Raw genomic sequence first — 14228 nt, forward strand, 5'->3', positions numbered from 1 at the left:
CCATATTTGATTAGAGAATATTTATGTAATTTTGTAACAATTATCTTCTCCGGCACTTTGTGATGCAGAGTACGTATCTGAGTGAAATGAAGTTAGATATCTATCCATATGTTAGAGAATATATAGAGAATCTCCTCCCGGAGTTAGAGAATATCGGAAGGGAAATGGTAAGCAGTTTTATCAGATAAAATATGAATTAATCTTACGTCTTGTATCAAAAAGCAGCTCAATAGCATTGCATTTCAAGCATTTCTTGGGTGCAAGTGAAGGAACATTGTCATGATCAATGCCCTGCTCTGCTTGTAAATTCATCTCTCATATCACAGTCAACGTTAACACTGGTTAAACAATGTTACATGTGGTCAACACTTGTTAAATGATTCATATATGTTCCTGAATCCTATGAAAATTTAGAAAAAAATGGCCAGAGGCAAAGAAGATTTGAATAAATAGAGATTTTAGTAACAGGAATATCTTAATGAGCACAATTAACTCCCGTAATGAGCAAGGACTTTGGCGTAGGGCACATAAACCAATTCATCAATGCTTTCTGATATTCTCTTGTAATGGTTTTCATCTAGATACAAATGCCATAGAGATAGTAATCGATCAAGACTTTTAGGTAAGTCCGTGAAATTGGCAGTGATGAAGCCATTTGCTCATGACCTCTACATCTCTTGAAATATAATTAACAAGGTGCTTCTGTCACTGCATTTTCCTTCAGAACCTTCTAAATGACTAAATCCATGTTTATCTGGAAATCTCTGAAGATTTGAACAACCATTGAGATAAAGATCTTGAAGACATTGCAACTTGTATAGGCTGCTTGGGAGACTCTTAAGCCTTTTACAATTTGAAAGACTCAACGTAACTGTCTGGAGGGACATGCCATGGATCAGGCATGCAATTCTTTGATTGCTGTTCCATCTAAATATAAAAATTTCATTTACAAGATGACATCTCTGGTATCCACTTTAGATTTATGCCAGTAGAGAGATCAAGATCTTCAAGATATTTAAGCTTAAATTTGCTTCTCGAGAGATGGTCAAGCCTTAACTGTTCATAAGACAAGGCAACAAGTCCAGAAAGACACTCTATGGATGAAGGCAGTTCGTCGATTGCAGTTCTATGTAAATATAAACTTTTATATTACAAGAAGTGATCTTTGGAAACCTCTTCAAATTTAAACTGGATAGACACTAAGGATGAGGACAGTTCTTCGATTGCAGTTCCATCCCAATAAAACCTCTTCAGATTTAAACAACCAGAAAGAGTAATATCTCAAAAACATTTCAACTTTCATATGCTTCTCGAAAGCCTCTAAATCCTTGAACAGTAAATAAGCTCAAATTTAACTAATAAGATCTCATTGGATGACGGCAGCTCTTTGATTGCAGTTGCATGCAAGTGGAGCTGTTAGATCCTACTCAGAAAATTCCCCAGTATCACAAATTTAAAACAGCTACTATATATCTTGAATCAAGAAACTTTGTATAAGGCTTCAGTTCTAGAGAAATCAAGAAACAGCTACTATAATATACTATATTATCACATTCTCATTTACGTATTAGTTTTCGCCTTTCACATTTCTCTAATTATATAAATTAAAAGAGTGTAAGCAAAACCATTAGAGAATCAAATTTTTTAATAAGCTACTTGAAAATTTGCCAGCACAAGAAGAAATAACAAAAAGAAATTAAACTCATCTCCAGTCGTATTGTGTTATAGAAACTTATTCTCAAATTTGCAGCAAAGTTGCAAAGCCGAAGATCTCGTCTCCCAGCGCTCTGGACCATCAACTCACCCAGCTATTGTTGCTGGGCTGTTTTGCAAATATTATTGGACTTATTTGCAAAAGATTGAAAGTCAGCTGGACTATGTCATAAAAGCATATAGTTGGGGGCCTTTGTTACATTATCCAAACTGAGGTGCATAACCGACAAAATAAGAATCTGTTAAGAGTTAGTTACAAAAATCTGTGCCGAGCTTTGGGCTCTGTTTCTTCGCATTGTTCTCTACAATCACTTAGCCATTTTGTGAAAATTTTGTTTCCTTGTAAAGCTTTTCTACTCTCTATTCTTGGTCAATTTCTGTGCGATTCTACCAATAAAAGTGTACTGATTGTTCCTTCAAATTGGTCGTATTGTGCTGTTCTTTAAGTCTCTAGTTCTTGATTGGTTGTTGTTCATTCTTGTTCTTTGGTTTAAGCTTAGAATTTCATCCATCTTTTTCTCTTAAACCTTAACAGCTGTACCAACTAAGGATGAGCATAGATTGGTTTGGGTTGGGTTTTAAGTCGATTCAAATCAAACCATAAAAATTTGAGTTCAACCCAAACTAATCCAAATATTTTTAACCCAACCCAAACCAACCCATTTGGGTTTGGTTTGGGTTTTGTTTGAATTTTATAATCAAAATATTTTTTATTTTTTTAAATTTAACTATATCAAATTATAATAATCATTAATGATTAAATTAATATTAAAATATGAAAAAATGTAGTGGATAAAAATTATGAATAATGGATTTTACAATAATTTCGTTCTTAAATATTAACCATATTACAACATAAAATCTAACAAGGTCAATACAAATTAAAGTAAGATAAGATAGCTCAACTCAAGTATCAAAGCAATCCATCAAAATAAAATTATTTAATTTTATAAATTTAAATCTTCCGAGAAATAAATCTAAAATTTATTGTAATTAGAAAAAGTGCCAAAATTTTAAATGCAGTAAGAAAAATTAGAAATGAAATATAATTAGGTTTAAATTTAATTAAAAAATAAAAATAGAATCATATTTTATTTGATAAAATCTTACAATTACATTTTTAATTTTAGTAAGTTACAATACAAATAGGACTATAAAATTATATTAGAGGATTTCATAAAAATATTGTTTGAGTAATTTATTAAAATGTTAATTTAGTCTTTTAACTCAAGTTGAGACCATAAAAAATTGTTATATAATAGTGTACTGTACAACCAATTGCATATGTATTTAGCCTATGCAGCACTTCTATTATTATTAGTAGTAGTATAATTACTATATAATAATAATTATTATTATATAATTATTATTAAAATATTGATTTAGCTTTTTATTTTGTTTAATTTATTTTTCATTTATATGTTATCTTGAATTTGTTCATGACCCATGGGTAAACCATACCTAAACCATTGTGAAATGGTTTCTTCCATAAAAACCTAAATTTAACCCATTTAATGATTTATCCAACCCAAATTATTTTATTTGGTTTGGATTTGGGTAAACCCATGGGTTGTGAGTTGATGCCCTACCAACTCATCCTGAAATATTTGAGATTTCATTTGTAACCTGCGGAGCAGATTTAGAATCCGGACTTTCAAACACTTGCGAATTTGCGGACTTTCATCCTAATTGTTTTGTTATGGTTTGCATTTGATGTGCAGGTAATTTATCCTTTTTTTTTTATCTATACCAAATTTCATGTCATTGGTTTTTACTGCTTATTTAAACTCAAGATCCATTGTGTAACTTCATTGGCCTTGCGTATGATTTGTTGGGAACTTGATGAGTTCTTTATGATCATGCTAAGTACCCAATTTGATTAACTATCATAGTTAATTCACTATTTTTAATTTGGAATAAAGTTTATAACTTTATTTTATTCTTGTTTATTTAGGTTATAAACTTTTATTTCAATTGTTAGCTTTATTATAGGATTGGTTGTCCTTTGCTAGTATTGAAATGTAAAGTATTATTGTTGATCCGCAATTTTGAGAAATTAACGTTAATAAACTAAGATTTACAATTTTTTTTTTTTTTTGGTGAAAGAATGGCAACTGTCATTTGCCATCTAACGTCTGCAATGAATGCATAATATATTTTATTTCTTAGTATTGTTATTTTGTTGGTAATTGGCATGACTAGATTTCTACTTAATAGAAAGGAGGACACTGGATATCTTATGAATGCTACCCCTTGGAGTTGTGAGTTCCTGACGGCAGTAAGCCATCCTTTTTTTTTTTTTTTTTTGTTCCCCGATTCTGCCTTTTAAGATGGCTAAATAGCTGTTACAGAAGACCCTCTGTAGCTCCAGATATGCTATTATAAAGCTTTTGCAACGCCGTGTATGTAACGGCAAAGTAGCGGACATACAAACCTCCTTTTCTTGTAGTGCTTACTGCACCAGCTGTTTCGGAGCCTGTCGTCAACAAAGTAAGATGCCAATAAATGTCCTGTCATTTGAAAGAGCACTACAAAGAATGCACCGGTGCACTAAAGCTTATGAAAATTGAACTCATTACTTCTTGGGGTACAAATCCAAAATGTACCGACAAAATTATCTTAAAAAGAAATGAAAGGTCTCTAAGTCAATTTTTTTTTTTTTTTTTGAATGACTAAGTCAATTACCATATCAATGAAACTGATGAAGCAATTTCAAGTGATTGGGCTGCAGGAATTACGACTAGTAAAATAGCATCATTGTGCTCAACATATAACTGGCCTACACAGGGGCCATAAGAAAAGATTACAGCTATAACTTCTGATTTACCTCCACACCATATGAAAAAATGGAGCACATTTTTCCTTCAATATTTAAAGCAGACCAACATATAGAAACATTAACAAACGCTTACCACCGACTCGTGAATAGTCCTTTGGTCCAATAATGAAAGATGCAGAAAATCTTGAATAATTCTGCAATTTATTTTTAAAGCATGCCTGGCAAGTTGCTTTATGGCATAACACTATCAGACCAGCAAAACACAAAATGGTTCCTCTGTCTCTTGCCCAGCAAAAGCTACCTTAAAGTCTATCATTACTCGTGCCTAACTGCACAGCAAAAGAAATTAAGCGATAGAATCTTCAATATAAACAACGTTACCAAAGAGTTTCCAGTGTTTCAAATGAATTTTGGACCATGTAGCATGTCAAGCCTATGTGAAATGAATCATGCTTGGGTCCAACAGGATGTTAGACTATTTAAGGTAAAAGACATCAAAGACTAATAAATAACAAAATGACCAACCTTAATTTTGTGTAGCTTTAGATTTAGTTCATTCCATCTCGAATCTTGCTTCTAAGGTCTTGGTTCGGATTGATGTGCTATAACTTTTAAGCTACACTGCTGTAAAAAAAAATGTAATTGTAAAACAAAAATTAATAATATATAATAAATACAAATTTTAAATAATAATTTTGAAAAAGTTATTAAAAATATAATAGATTTTTCATCATATAAGTGAAAAATCATATCACTATATCTTCCAAGCTACAATAGCCAATGTTTACTAAACATTTTAGTGCGATAACTTAAAAGCTACAGCTGCCCAAACTTTCAATTCCAAACGCACCCTGAGGCACCTGGGCCAGCCTGTCTAGTAAAAAATGCTGTATAGCACTTACAGAACAATGATGATTTATACAGCACATGAGAATGTAATGACGGGACCTATACAACAGTGTATCATTTCACCGTAGCATTAACATGATCATTGGAAATGGAAATGGAAACTTGAAATAGAATGATGGAGTTTATTTACTGAAACAGATAACCAAGGGCTCTGTTTTGTTTGTTATTTTTTATAGTTCTTAAAATTTGGTATTTGATAAGTTAAACAGATCCTGTAATTTATCACAAGTATATATTAAATACGTACTTTACTGTCTTGATATGATAATTTATCACAATTATATATTAAATACGTACTTTGCTGTCTTGATATGATTAATACTCACACGAATACTTATTCTCACAGCATCACACACCAAGTCAAACCTAACTAGTAATTAATTTAAAGTAAGATAAATTTAATTCTCAAGAGTAAATTTGTATTTTCTTTTAAATTCAAACCTCAAAACTTAAAAAAAAAAAAAACGATTTTATTATTATAGATTTTGAAAACTGATTAAGTATAATTGAAATAATCTTAATCAGCTCGCTATTAGTTATTACACGGATATGTAACCTTGGGGATATTCCAGACATGAATATGAACACAAACTAAAGACAAAACAAAAAGAATTCATACACGTACATTGTCAATTAATTACCATTTATTTTGAATTCATTGATTCGTCCATCCAATACCAAACAATTAATAAATAGTACATAAACGAACGTATTGAGAAACGCATATATAAAAAGGAGACAACAACGAGGTCTACGGAATGATTAGCTGCGATGGAGTTGAGGAATATTTCGGTCTTTTGGGGTGTGGTTCCTCTTCCTCTTCCTCTTATGTTGATTCCATAGAATCTTGAGCGTGCACAAAATGAATCCCACATTTTTTCACTTCGCAGCACTCCTGATGTTGACCATATGAACCCATAATATGGAAAGAGAACTCGTCGTAATTCGCATACGAATACTCACGGTCGAATGGATAGGATCCTAAAAACACGTGATCTGACTCTACAGGACTAATTTTCCCCAAAAAATGAGGGTAAAGAAATCCTTTGGATTTGAATTTCCAATCACAGAACACATTAAGCAGGTTGCATTTCCAGTCATCCTCCACACTTTCCTGCCTAAAGCAGTCTGAAACTGGAAATGCTACAACAGCGCAAAAAGCAAAGCCCATTAATTTATTATAGCTTGCTGATGGGGGTTGCGGCATCTTCAAGGTTATAGTAGACCCGGCACTTTGATGCCTAAACCACTTTGGAATTTCATTCCCAGGGAAATACATACTCTTGATCCAACTTTGACATGAAATGACTGCAACACAAAAATAAAGAATTACTAATTTTTGAAAATAATGTTAACTTCAATTAAAGTAAAAAGAAAAAGAAAATAGAATAAAAGGAGTGAGTTAAGAGACACACCAGCTTCCTCCACCTATCATTGATGATTTCACTGAGCACATTCGGAACCAAATTCAAGTCGACAGATAAAGTGAGCAATCTATGCTTAAAATTGTTGTCGAATAGTTTCAAATATTTTATTGAGGATAACTGATAGAGACTTGCTGGTGTTCTCTCCAAATTGTTATTAGATAGGTCCAACCTTACTATTGAGGATAACTGACCAAGACTTTCTGGTACTTCTCTTATTGCTGTTCCTTTAACTATCAGCACCACCAAGCATTTTAAATTTCCAAGTTCATTAGGCAGTCTCTTGAAATTTTTGCAATCGATGATTGCAAGTGATGTAAGATATTTAAGCATACACAGGCTGCTTGGGAGACTTTCAAAGCTTGAACACTTGATCATTTTCAACTCACATAATAAGGCTAACTGGCCGAGGCTTTCGGGCAACCTCTCGAGCTTTTTGCAATCAATGATTTGAAGAGAACTCAGAGATTTCAACATACACAGGCTGCTTGAGAGACTCACAAGACTTGAACATTTCTCCAATCTCAACCTAGATGAGGATGGTCGCTCAATTCCAGTACTTCCATCTATATAACAAGATGGGATCTTCGGAAAGCTCTTCAAATTTGAACAATTAGATATTTCAATATATATAGAAGACTTCAACTTAAATATGTTACTCGAAATGTACTCAAGTTCTGAACAGTTCTTCAACACCAACCTAGAAAATAAGGGTAATTGACTGAGGCTTTCTGGTACTTCTCTTATAGCAGCTCCTTCAACTCTTAGCTCTTTCAAGGTTTCTAAATTTCCAAGTTCATAAGGCAATCTCTCGAGTTTTTTGCAATCAATGATTTGAAGAGAACTCAGAGATTTCAACTTACACATGCTGCTTGAGAGACTCACAAGACTTGAACAATTCTCCGATCTCAACGTAGATGAGGATGGTCGCTCAATTCCAGTACTTCCATCTATATTACAAGATGGGATCTTCGGAAAGCTCTTCAAATTTGAACAATTAGAGATTTCAATATATATAGAAGACTTCAACTTAAATATGTTACTCGAGATGTACTCAAGCTCTGAACAGTTCTTCAACACCAACGTAGATAATAAGGCTAATTGACTGAGGCTTTCTGGTACTTCTCTTATAGCAGCTCCTTCAACTCTCAACTCCTCCAATGCTTTTGAATTTCCAAGTTCATCAGGCAATCTCTCAAGTTTTGGGCAATTAATGATTTCAAGAGATGCAAGAGATTTGAACATACACAAGTTGTTTGGGAGACTCTCAAGACTGGAACAGTCTTCCAATCGCAACTCAAATGAGGCTAGTCGCTCAATTCCAGTACTTCTATCTATAGTACAAGTGGGATCTCTGCAAACCTCTTCAAATTTGAACACCTCTTGATTTCAATATATTGAAGAGACTTCAACTTAAATATGCTACTCGAGATGTTCTCAAGCCTTGTACAGTCTTGAATCGACAGTCTATCGAGTTTGGATAGGCACTCGATGGATGAGGGCAGTTCTTTGATTCCAACTTTTATTAAAGATAAAAGAGGTATAAGAGAAGATGAGATCGCTGGGTGGTTCTTCAACTTTGAGCAGCCCACAAAATCAAGCTCCTCGATATATTTCGAATGAATGCTAGTTGGTAGACTCCCTAGGCTTTCACAGTGGCGTAGATCAAGGACTTCAAGCTTATTTAGATATTGAATAGAGGAGTGAGTCTCCGTCAAACTTGAACAGCTACCTAAATCCAATATCTCAAGATTTCGGGCCAGGGAGAGGTCCGGGAGTTTCGTCAATGACTCGGAGTGGCTGAGGTCTATATATTTTAAGTTTACAAGATTCTGCCCTCCCAAAAAAAAAAAAATAATTATTATTATTATAAATTAACAAATACCACCACGAATATTAATTATAGCACCAACTGTATTTAGAATTTATTACTGAAAAATTTCAAATAAATATATACCCGAACGTCATTCCAAAGTTGTTTAACTTTTCTACCCGGCATTTTAAGTGAAACAAGATTCTCCCCATTTATATTCAACGTTTCCAATGGAAATTGATGCCACTCGAAATACCTTACCTCAGTCAATGGCACACCCTCTAAAGAAGACACCATACATTTGTTCTCAGATCCATAGAATTTTAAGGTTCTCAATTCAGTCATCTTTGAGAAAGTATATGGATTTATTTGTATCTCACTATTGACTTTGTCCATATCTAAAGAGATGCTCTTGATTGCTTCAGTCCCCTAACCATTAAATAGCAGGTCATAAGTTGGTATATAATTGAAGCAAACAAGTAAGCAATTACTTTCAAGTGGTCAAACACAAACAAAGATATAACAATTACTTAATAATAAACTATTGGTGTAAGTTCTTTAAAATTGTAAAGCATAAAATTCAAGAAAATGCTTAATATGTAAATTGTAAAATTAATTTACAACATTTCCATGAAATATTATTCCATTCAATTAGAAATACAAGCGCTGTATTTTAATATTTTATTTTAATTAAGGGTCGGCGCAGAGCTTGAGTTGAAAAGGAATATCAATTCTTTTCCAGTAAAAATTAACGGTAGGGGCTGGGCTTGAGTTAAAATGGAAAAGCAATTTTTTTCCCCAGTGAAAAACATTGAGTGGGTTAATTTTTTTTCCCCTCTCTCCAAAAGCGCTCTTTGCTATGGAGATTTTAAACTTAGCCCAACAAGGGCATGTTACAAACTGAGCGGGGAACAAGGGATCTATCTATTTTATTTTACTAACTTTTTAATATTACTCTTCCATTAATTTTAAACAGAATTAATTCTATTCTTATTCAAAAAGAAAAATCCAGACAAACTACTAGTATAAATTTAACATAAATAAGAGACAATTTAAAATCTATTATTGCTCACCTTATTTTTCTTCAAAACTTCATAAAGATCCTTGTAATACCCCAACCGACTGCGATTTCCTAGATGATCGATAGATTCTTTTCGAACAATTTCTCTTCCCATATCTCGTAGCAAGTCATGCATTCTTATCTGGTCAAGGAAGTCTACAGTTATGAGAGACTTGCCATCAAGAACACTTAATTCTATTTTAGCTTCGAAGCCAATGGCATCAAAAAAGCTTATCACCACATCTCTACGCTCTCCTTCCAGGAAAAATGCAATATCTAGAAAAATATTCTTCTGAGAGTCATCCAAGCTATCATAACTTATTTTTAACACCTCAGGGATTTCCACGCAAGGACTTATTTCCAGTTTTCTCATTGCACTTTCCCATACCTCTTTGCTATTTCCGCATAGGTGGTGACCCAAAACTTTAAGAACTAAAGGAACTCCCAGCGCATATTCTATTGCCTTGTGTGTGTTGGAGGTTGAACTTGTGGGGAATGGAAAATGTAGAGAAATACAATAATAATGGTGGAACTTTATTATGTAAAGTAATGTGTTTACAACTAACTCTATATGTAGGAAGAAAAATGATAGTAATAAGTAAACTGCAGAAATTTTGTGTGCTTCAAGGCACGTTACAAATGTCGCTTTCCTTAAGACGTTATTTGCCCCCACCAATTGAGTGATGCACATGAGTTAAGCAAATACGCCTCCAGGATACAATGAAGCACTTGTTTGTTTGCTTGCGTTGTGCATTGACGAAAGCAAACCAGAATACTTTTGAATGTTGCAAGCCTGCCAAGAAAACAATATATTGTTCCTGCAGAAAACAATATATTGGATTATGAATGCACAAAAAAAAAAAAATGGGTGTTTTGTGTTGAAATTCGTACTAGAAAGGAATGCTAAGAAAAGAGTGGTGTAGGATCATTAATTTCATGTCTAAATGGCTTAAACATGACCCCTATTTATAGATATACTTGTGCCCCCTCATTTGGGTTATCATCTTTCATGATACCCCTTCATTCATGGTCATTGGATCTAGATTTGATTTTAATCAATGGTCCAAATTGTACCATCACCATTTCAAATGAAATGTCACCATGAAATGATGCATCTCTAAGTGAAATGTTGCCATGAAAAGTTATATCATTTAGTAAAAAGATACCTATTCTACAAGACACAATTAAATGGACATGTCCTTACAACAAGACATCATTTAATTAGACATGTCTTTAGTGAAAGGTACCTTTTCTATAAGGCACAATTAATAGGACATGTCTTTATCATAAGACACATTTATTTTGAAAATTTCCAACAATCCCCCACCATTTTCAAAATAAATGAATTTGAAAAAATTATCTTGCACAGGCTTGGAAAACTTATGCATAGATGAAGGTGTCTTTTGGACTTGAACCTTCACTTAGTGACAATACATCAAAGTTAATCATGGTGGCATGGTAGGCAAGCTTTGAACCAGCGACCTTAATCGACTAACCGGATATATCTCACACATAAGTTTTCAAATTCTCAAGTATTCCCTGTGGATTTATCTAGAATATCCCTGTAACTAAAATATTTATAAGTCCATTAAAAGCTAAGTAGCTTAACCTTTCCCATATGTTACAGGTATCAAGCACTAACCTTTGGGACGCATTTAAAAATATTATAGTGCTTGCTATCACAACATATGATGTACTTTTGCTCATTGAACCCAAGATCTTGATATTTCAAGTGTTGGGTTGAGTTTCCATCATTAGTGATAAGATGATGCTGGCTTCAGTCCCATCCCCTTAGAAGTTTTAAATACAATATCTCTTGCAAGGCCTTTAGTTAAGGGGTCTACCAAATTTTGACATGATTTCACAAAGTCAGCTGTGATTACTCCATCTGTAAGTAATTGTCTCACATAACTATGTCTTAGACCAATGTGCCTAGACTTTCCATTATAGATTTGACTATATGCTCTTGATAAAGTTGCCTCACTATCACAGTGAATAGATACAGGAGGCATTGGTTTAGGCCAAATAGGAATTTCTATAAGCAAATTCCTTAACCATTCAACTTCTTTGCAACATGAAGCCAAAGCTATAAATTCTGTAGCCATGGTGGAGTCTGCTATACAAGTTTGCTTCTTTGAGCCCCATGAAATAGCTCCTCCACCAAGATTAAAAATCCAACCACTTGTAGATGTATGATCTGTTAGCCTATATGGCTATAAATATTGATTTTGATGATAACAAACCACATGTATTTATTGAGTCAAGATTTATGAATTGTGCTTTTATTATAAGAAAATGATGTTATGAAATTAAAGCATTTTGGACTAAAATGAAAGTAATTTTAAAATCTTTGATAGTATTTTAAATTTCGGATTTGGACATATTTGAAACTATTTAAATGTTTTTGGGCCATTCTATAATTTCATAAAGTTTGGGCGAAGTCATAATTTCAAAAAGTTGTGGGATTGAGAAAGCATTATTTAAAATTCTAAAATTGGACCTATTTGCAAACTTTTATAACGTTTTCGGCCATACTACAGTTTTATAAAGTTTTGGGGTCAAATTGTAAATTTTGGAAAATATTTTACTGTAGCAGTTACTGTAGCAAGCGGCTTACCAGATACTGATAAACGGCAGGCCGGATTCGGGGTAGTAAGTATCCAAAACAAAAACGGCATACCGGATTTTAGTAACCGGCAAACCGGTTAGGCAAAATTTTGAATTTTGCCTTAACGGTAACATAAATCCGGCTTACCGGATTCTATAAAACGGCAAACCGGATAGCTTAGAATGTGAGTAACGGCTAGTTTTCGAGCTTAAGCTATAAGAACTCAAATCCAACTCATTTTGAAGTCCCCTAACAAGCAAGAACAAAAAGCACACGTGATATCTTGAGCCTTCAACTTGTAAAACACAATTCATTGAATCATTCATTGTTCTTCATCTTTGAATATCTACTCATTGAGTGAGTTTCATTATACTTTCATTTCTTCAATTCAGTTGTAAGAATTTGAGTGTGTGAGACACTTGAGTGAAGAGATTGGGAGATAATCTATTTGTTGTAAAGGTTTATTAACACCTCGAAGTCAATTGTAATCGTTGAAGCCTTGGAAAGGCTTGGATAGTGAAATTCTTGAGCTTGGATCGCTTGGAGGCGTGGACGTAGGCGGGGATTGCCGAACCACGTAAAAATTTGTGTGTTTGTTTCTCTTCTCCCTTACTCTTTAATTATTGTTCTATTATTGAACTTATTGATTTCATTTATTGTTAAGACATTAGATTGCTTGTTGTGTGGATTTGTTAGGATAAATTTTAGAAATCCAATTCACCCCCCTTTTGGGTTGCACACTTGTATTTCATTTGGTATCAGAACTAGGTGCTCTTATTTAGATTTAACCATCTAGAGCTAAAGATCAATGGGAACTCAAAATGATTCCACATTTAGGGAATGACAGTCCACCACTAGACCACCTTACTTTGATGGAAATGATTACCCATATTGGAAAACTAGGATGAGAATTTACTTGCAAGCCTTAGATTATGAGATTTGGGAAATCGTTAATGATGGTCCTTTCATGCCCTTGACTAAAAATGAAGTCGGAGAAGATATTCCAAAACCTTCACGGGATTGGAATGAATTCGAAAAGAGAAAAGCTTCTCTAAATTCCAAGGCCATAAATGCCTTGTTTTGTGCACTAGATAAGAAAGAGTTTCATAGAGTGTCTAGTTGCGAAAGTGCTAATGAGATTTGGCACAAACTTGAGGTTGTCTATGAAGGCACGAACCAAGTGAAAGAATCTAAAATAAGTAGGTACACTCGACAATATGAATTGTTCCAAATGGAACAAAATGAAAATGTGTACTCTATGTATACTAGATTCACGGACATAGTGAACACTCTAGGAGCCCTAGGAAAGACTTTTTCAAATAGCGAAAAAGTCAAGAAAATCATTAGGTCTCTACCTAAGGAATGGAGACCAACAAGGACTGCCATTGAGGAAGCCAAGGATTTAAATGTGTTACCTATTGATGATTTAATTGGCTCTCTTATTTCATATGAAGAAGATTTAGCAGCTGAAAAAGGGCATGAGGAAAAGAAGAAGAACATTGCTCTCAAGGCTTCAAAACGTGAGAGTGATGAGGAAAGCGAAATGGATGATGAGGAGCTGGCTATGTTAGCTAGAAGATTCAGAAAATTTTACAAGAAGAATAATGAGCAGAGAAAGTTCAGAGGCTACAAGAATAAGAAGGAGAAGAAGGACCTAATCACTTGTTATGAATGCAAGAAACCCGGACACATACTACCAGAATGTCCTCTTCTCAATAAATTCAAGAAGAAGGCTATGGTGGCCACATGGGATGATAATGATGAGGAAACAAGTGACGATGATGAGCAACAAGAAATGACAAACTTAGCTCTCATGGCCATTGGGGAAGAATCATGTGATGAACTTGATGAGGTAAGTGTTCCTCCTACATATGATGAATTGCATGATGCTTTTAATGATTTGCATGATGAGCTAATGAAGA

The 14228-nt window shown here is 33.8% G+C and overlaps 2 protein-coding genes across 2 annotated transcripts; both read right to left on the reverse strand.

Moving 5' to 3' along the window:
• Positions 1-6017: 6017 nt before the first annotated feature.
• On the reverse strand, positions 6018-9002 carry LOC127901444 (disease resistance protein RPV1-like). Its single transcript, XM_052438771.1, has 2 exons — positions 6817-9002; positions 6018-6709 (listed from the first exon to the last, which is right to left on the reverse strand). Exons 1-2 carry the CDS (start codon positions 8068-8070, stop codon positions 6617-6619), a joined length of 1347 nt encoding a protein of 448 aa, XP_052294731.1. The 5' UTR covers positions 8071-9002; the 3' UTR covers positions 6018-6616.
• LOC127900710 (disease resistance protein RPP2B-like) lies at positions 8160-10071 on the reverse strand. Its single transcript, XM_052435915.1, has 3 exons — positions 9712-10071; positions 8900-9067; positions 8160-8657 (listed from the first exon to the last, which is right to left on the reverse strand). Exons 1-3 carry the CDS (start codon positions 10069-10071, stop codon positions 8160-8162), a joined length of 1026 nt encoding a protein of 341 aa, XP_052291875.1.
• Between the last annotated feature and the right edge of the window lie 4157 nt (positions 10072-14228).

The sequence above is a fragment of the Citrus sinensis genome, chromosome 3, assembly GCF_022201045.2.
Source record: "Citrus sinensis cultivar Valencia sweet orange chromosome 3, DVS_A1.0, whole genome shotgun sequence".
NCBI lineage: Eukaryota > Viridiplantae > Streptophyta > Magnoliopsida > Sapindales > Rutaceae > Citrus > Citrus sinensis.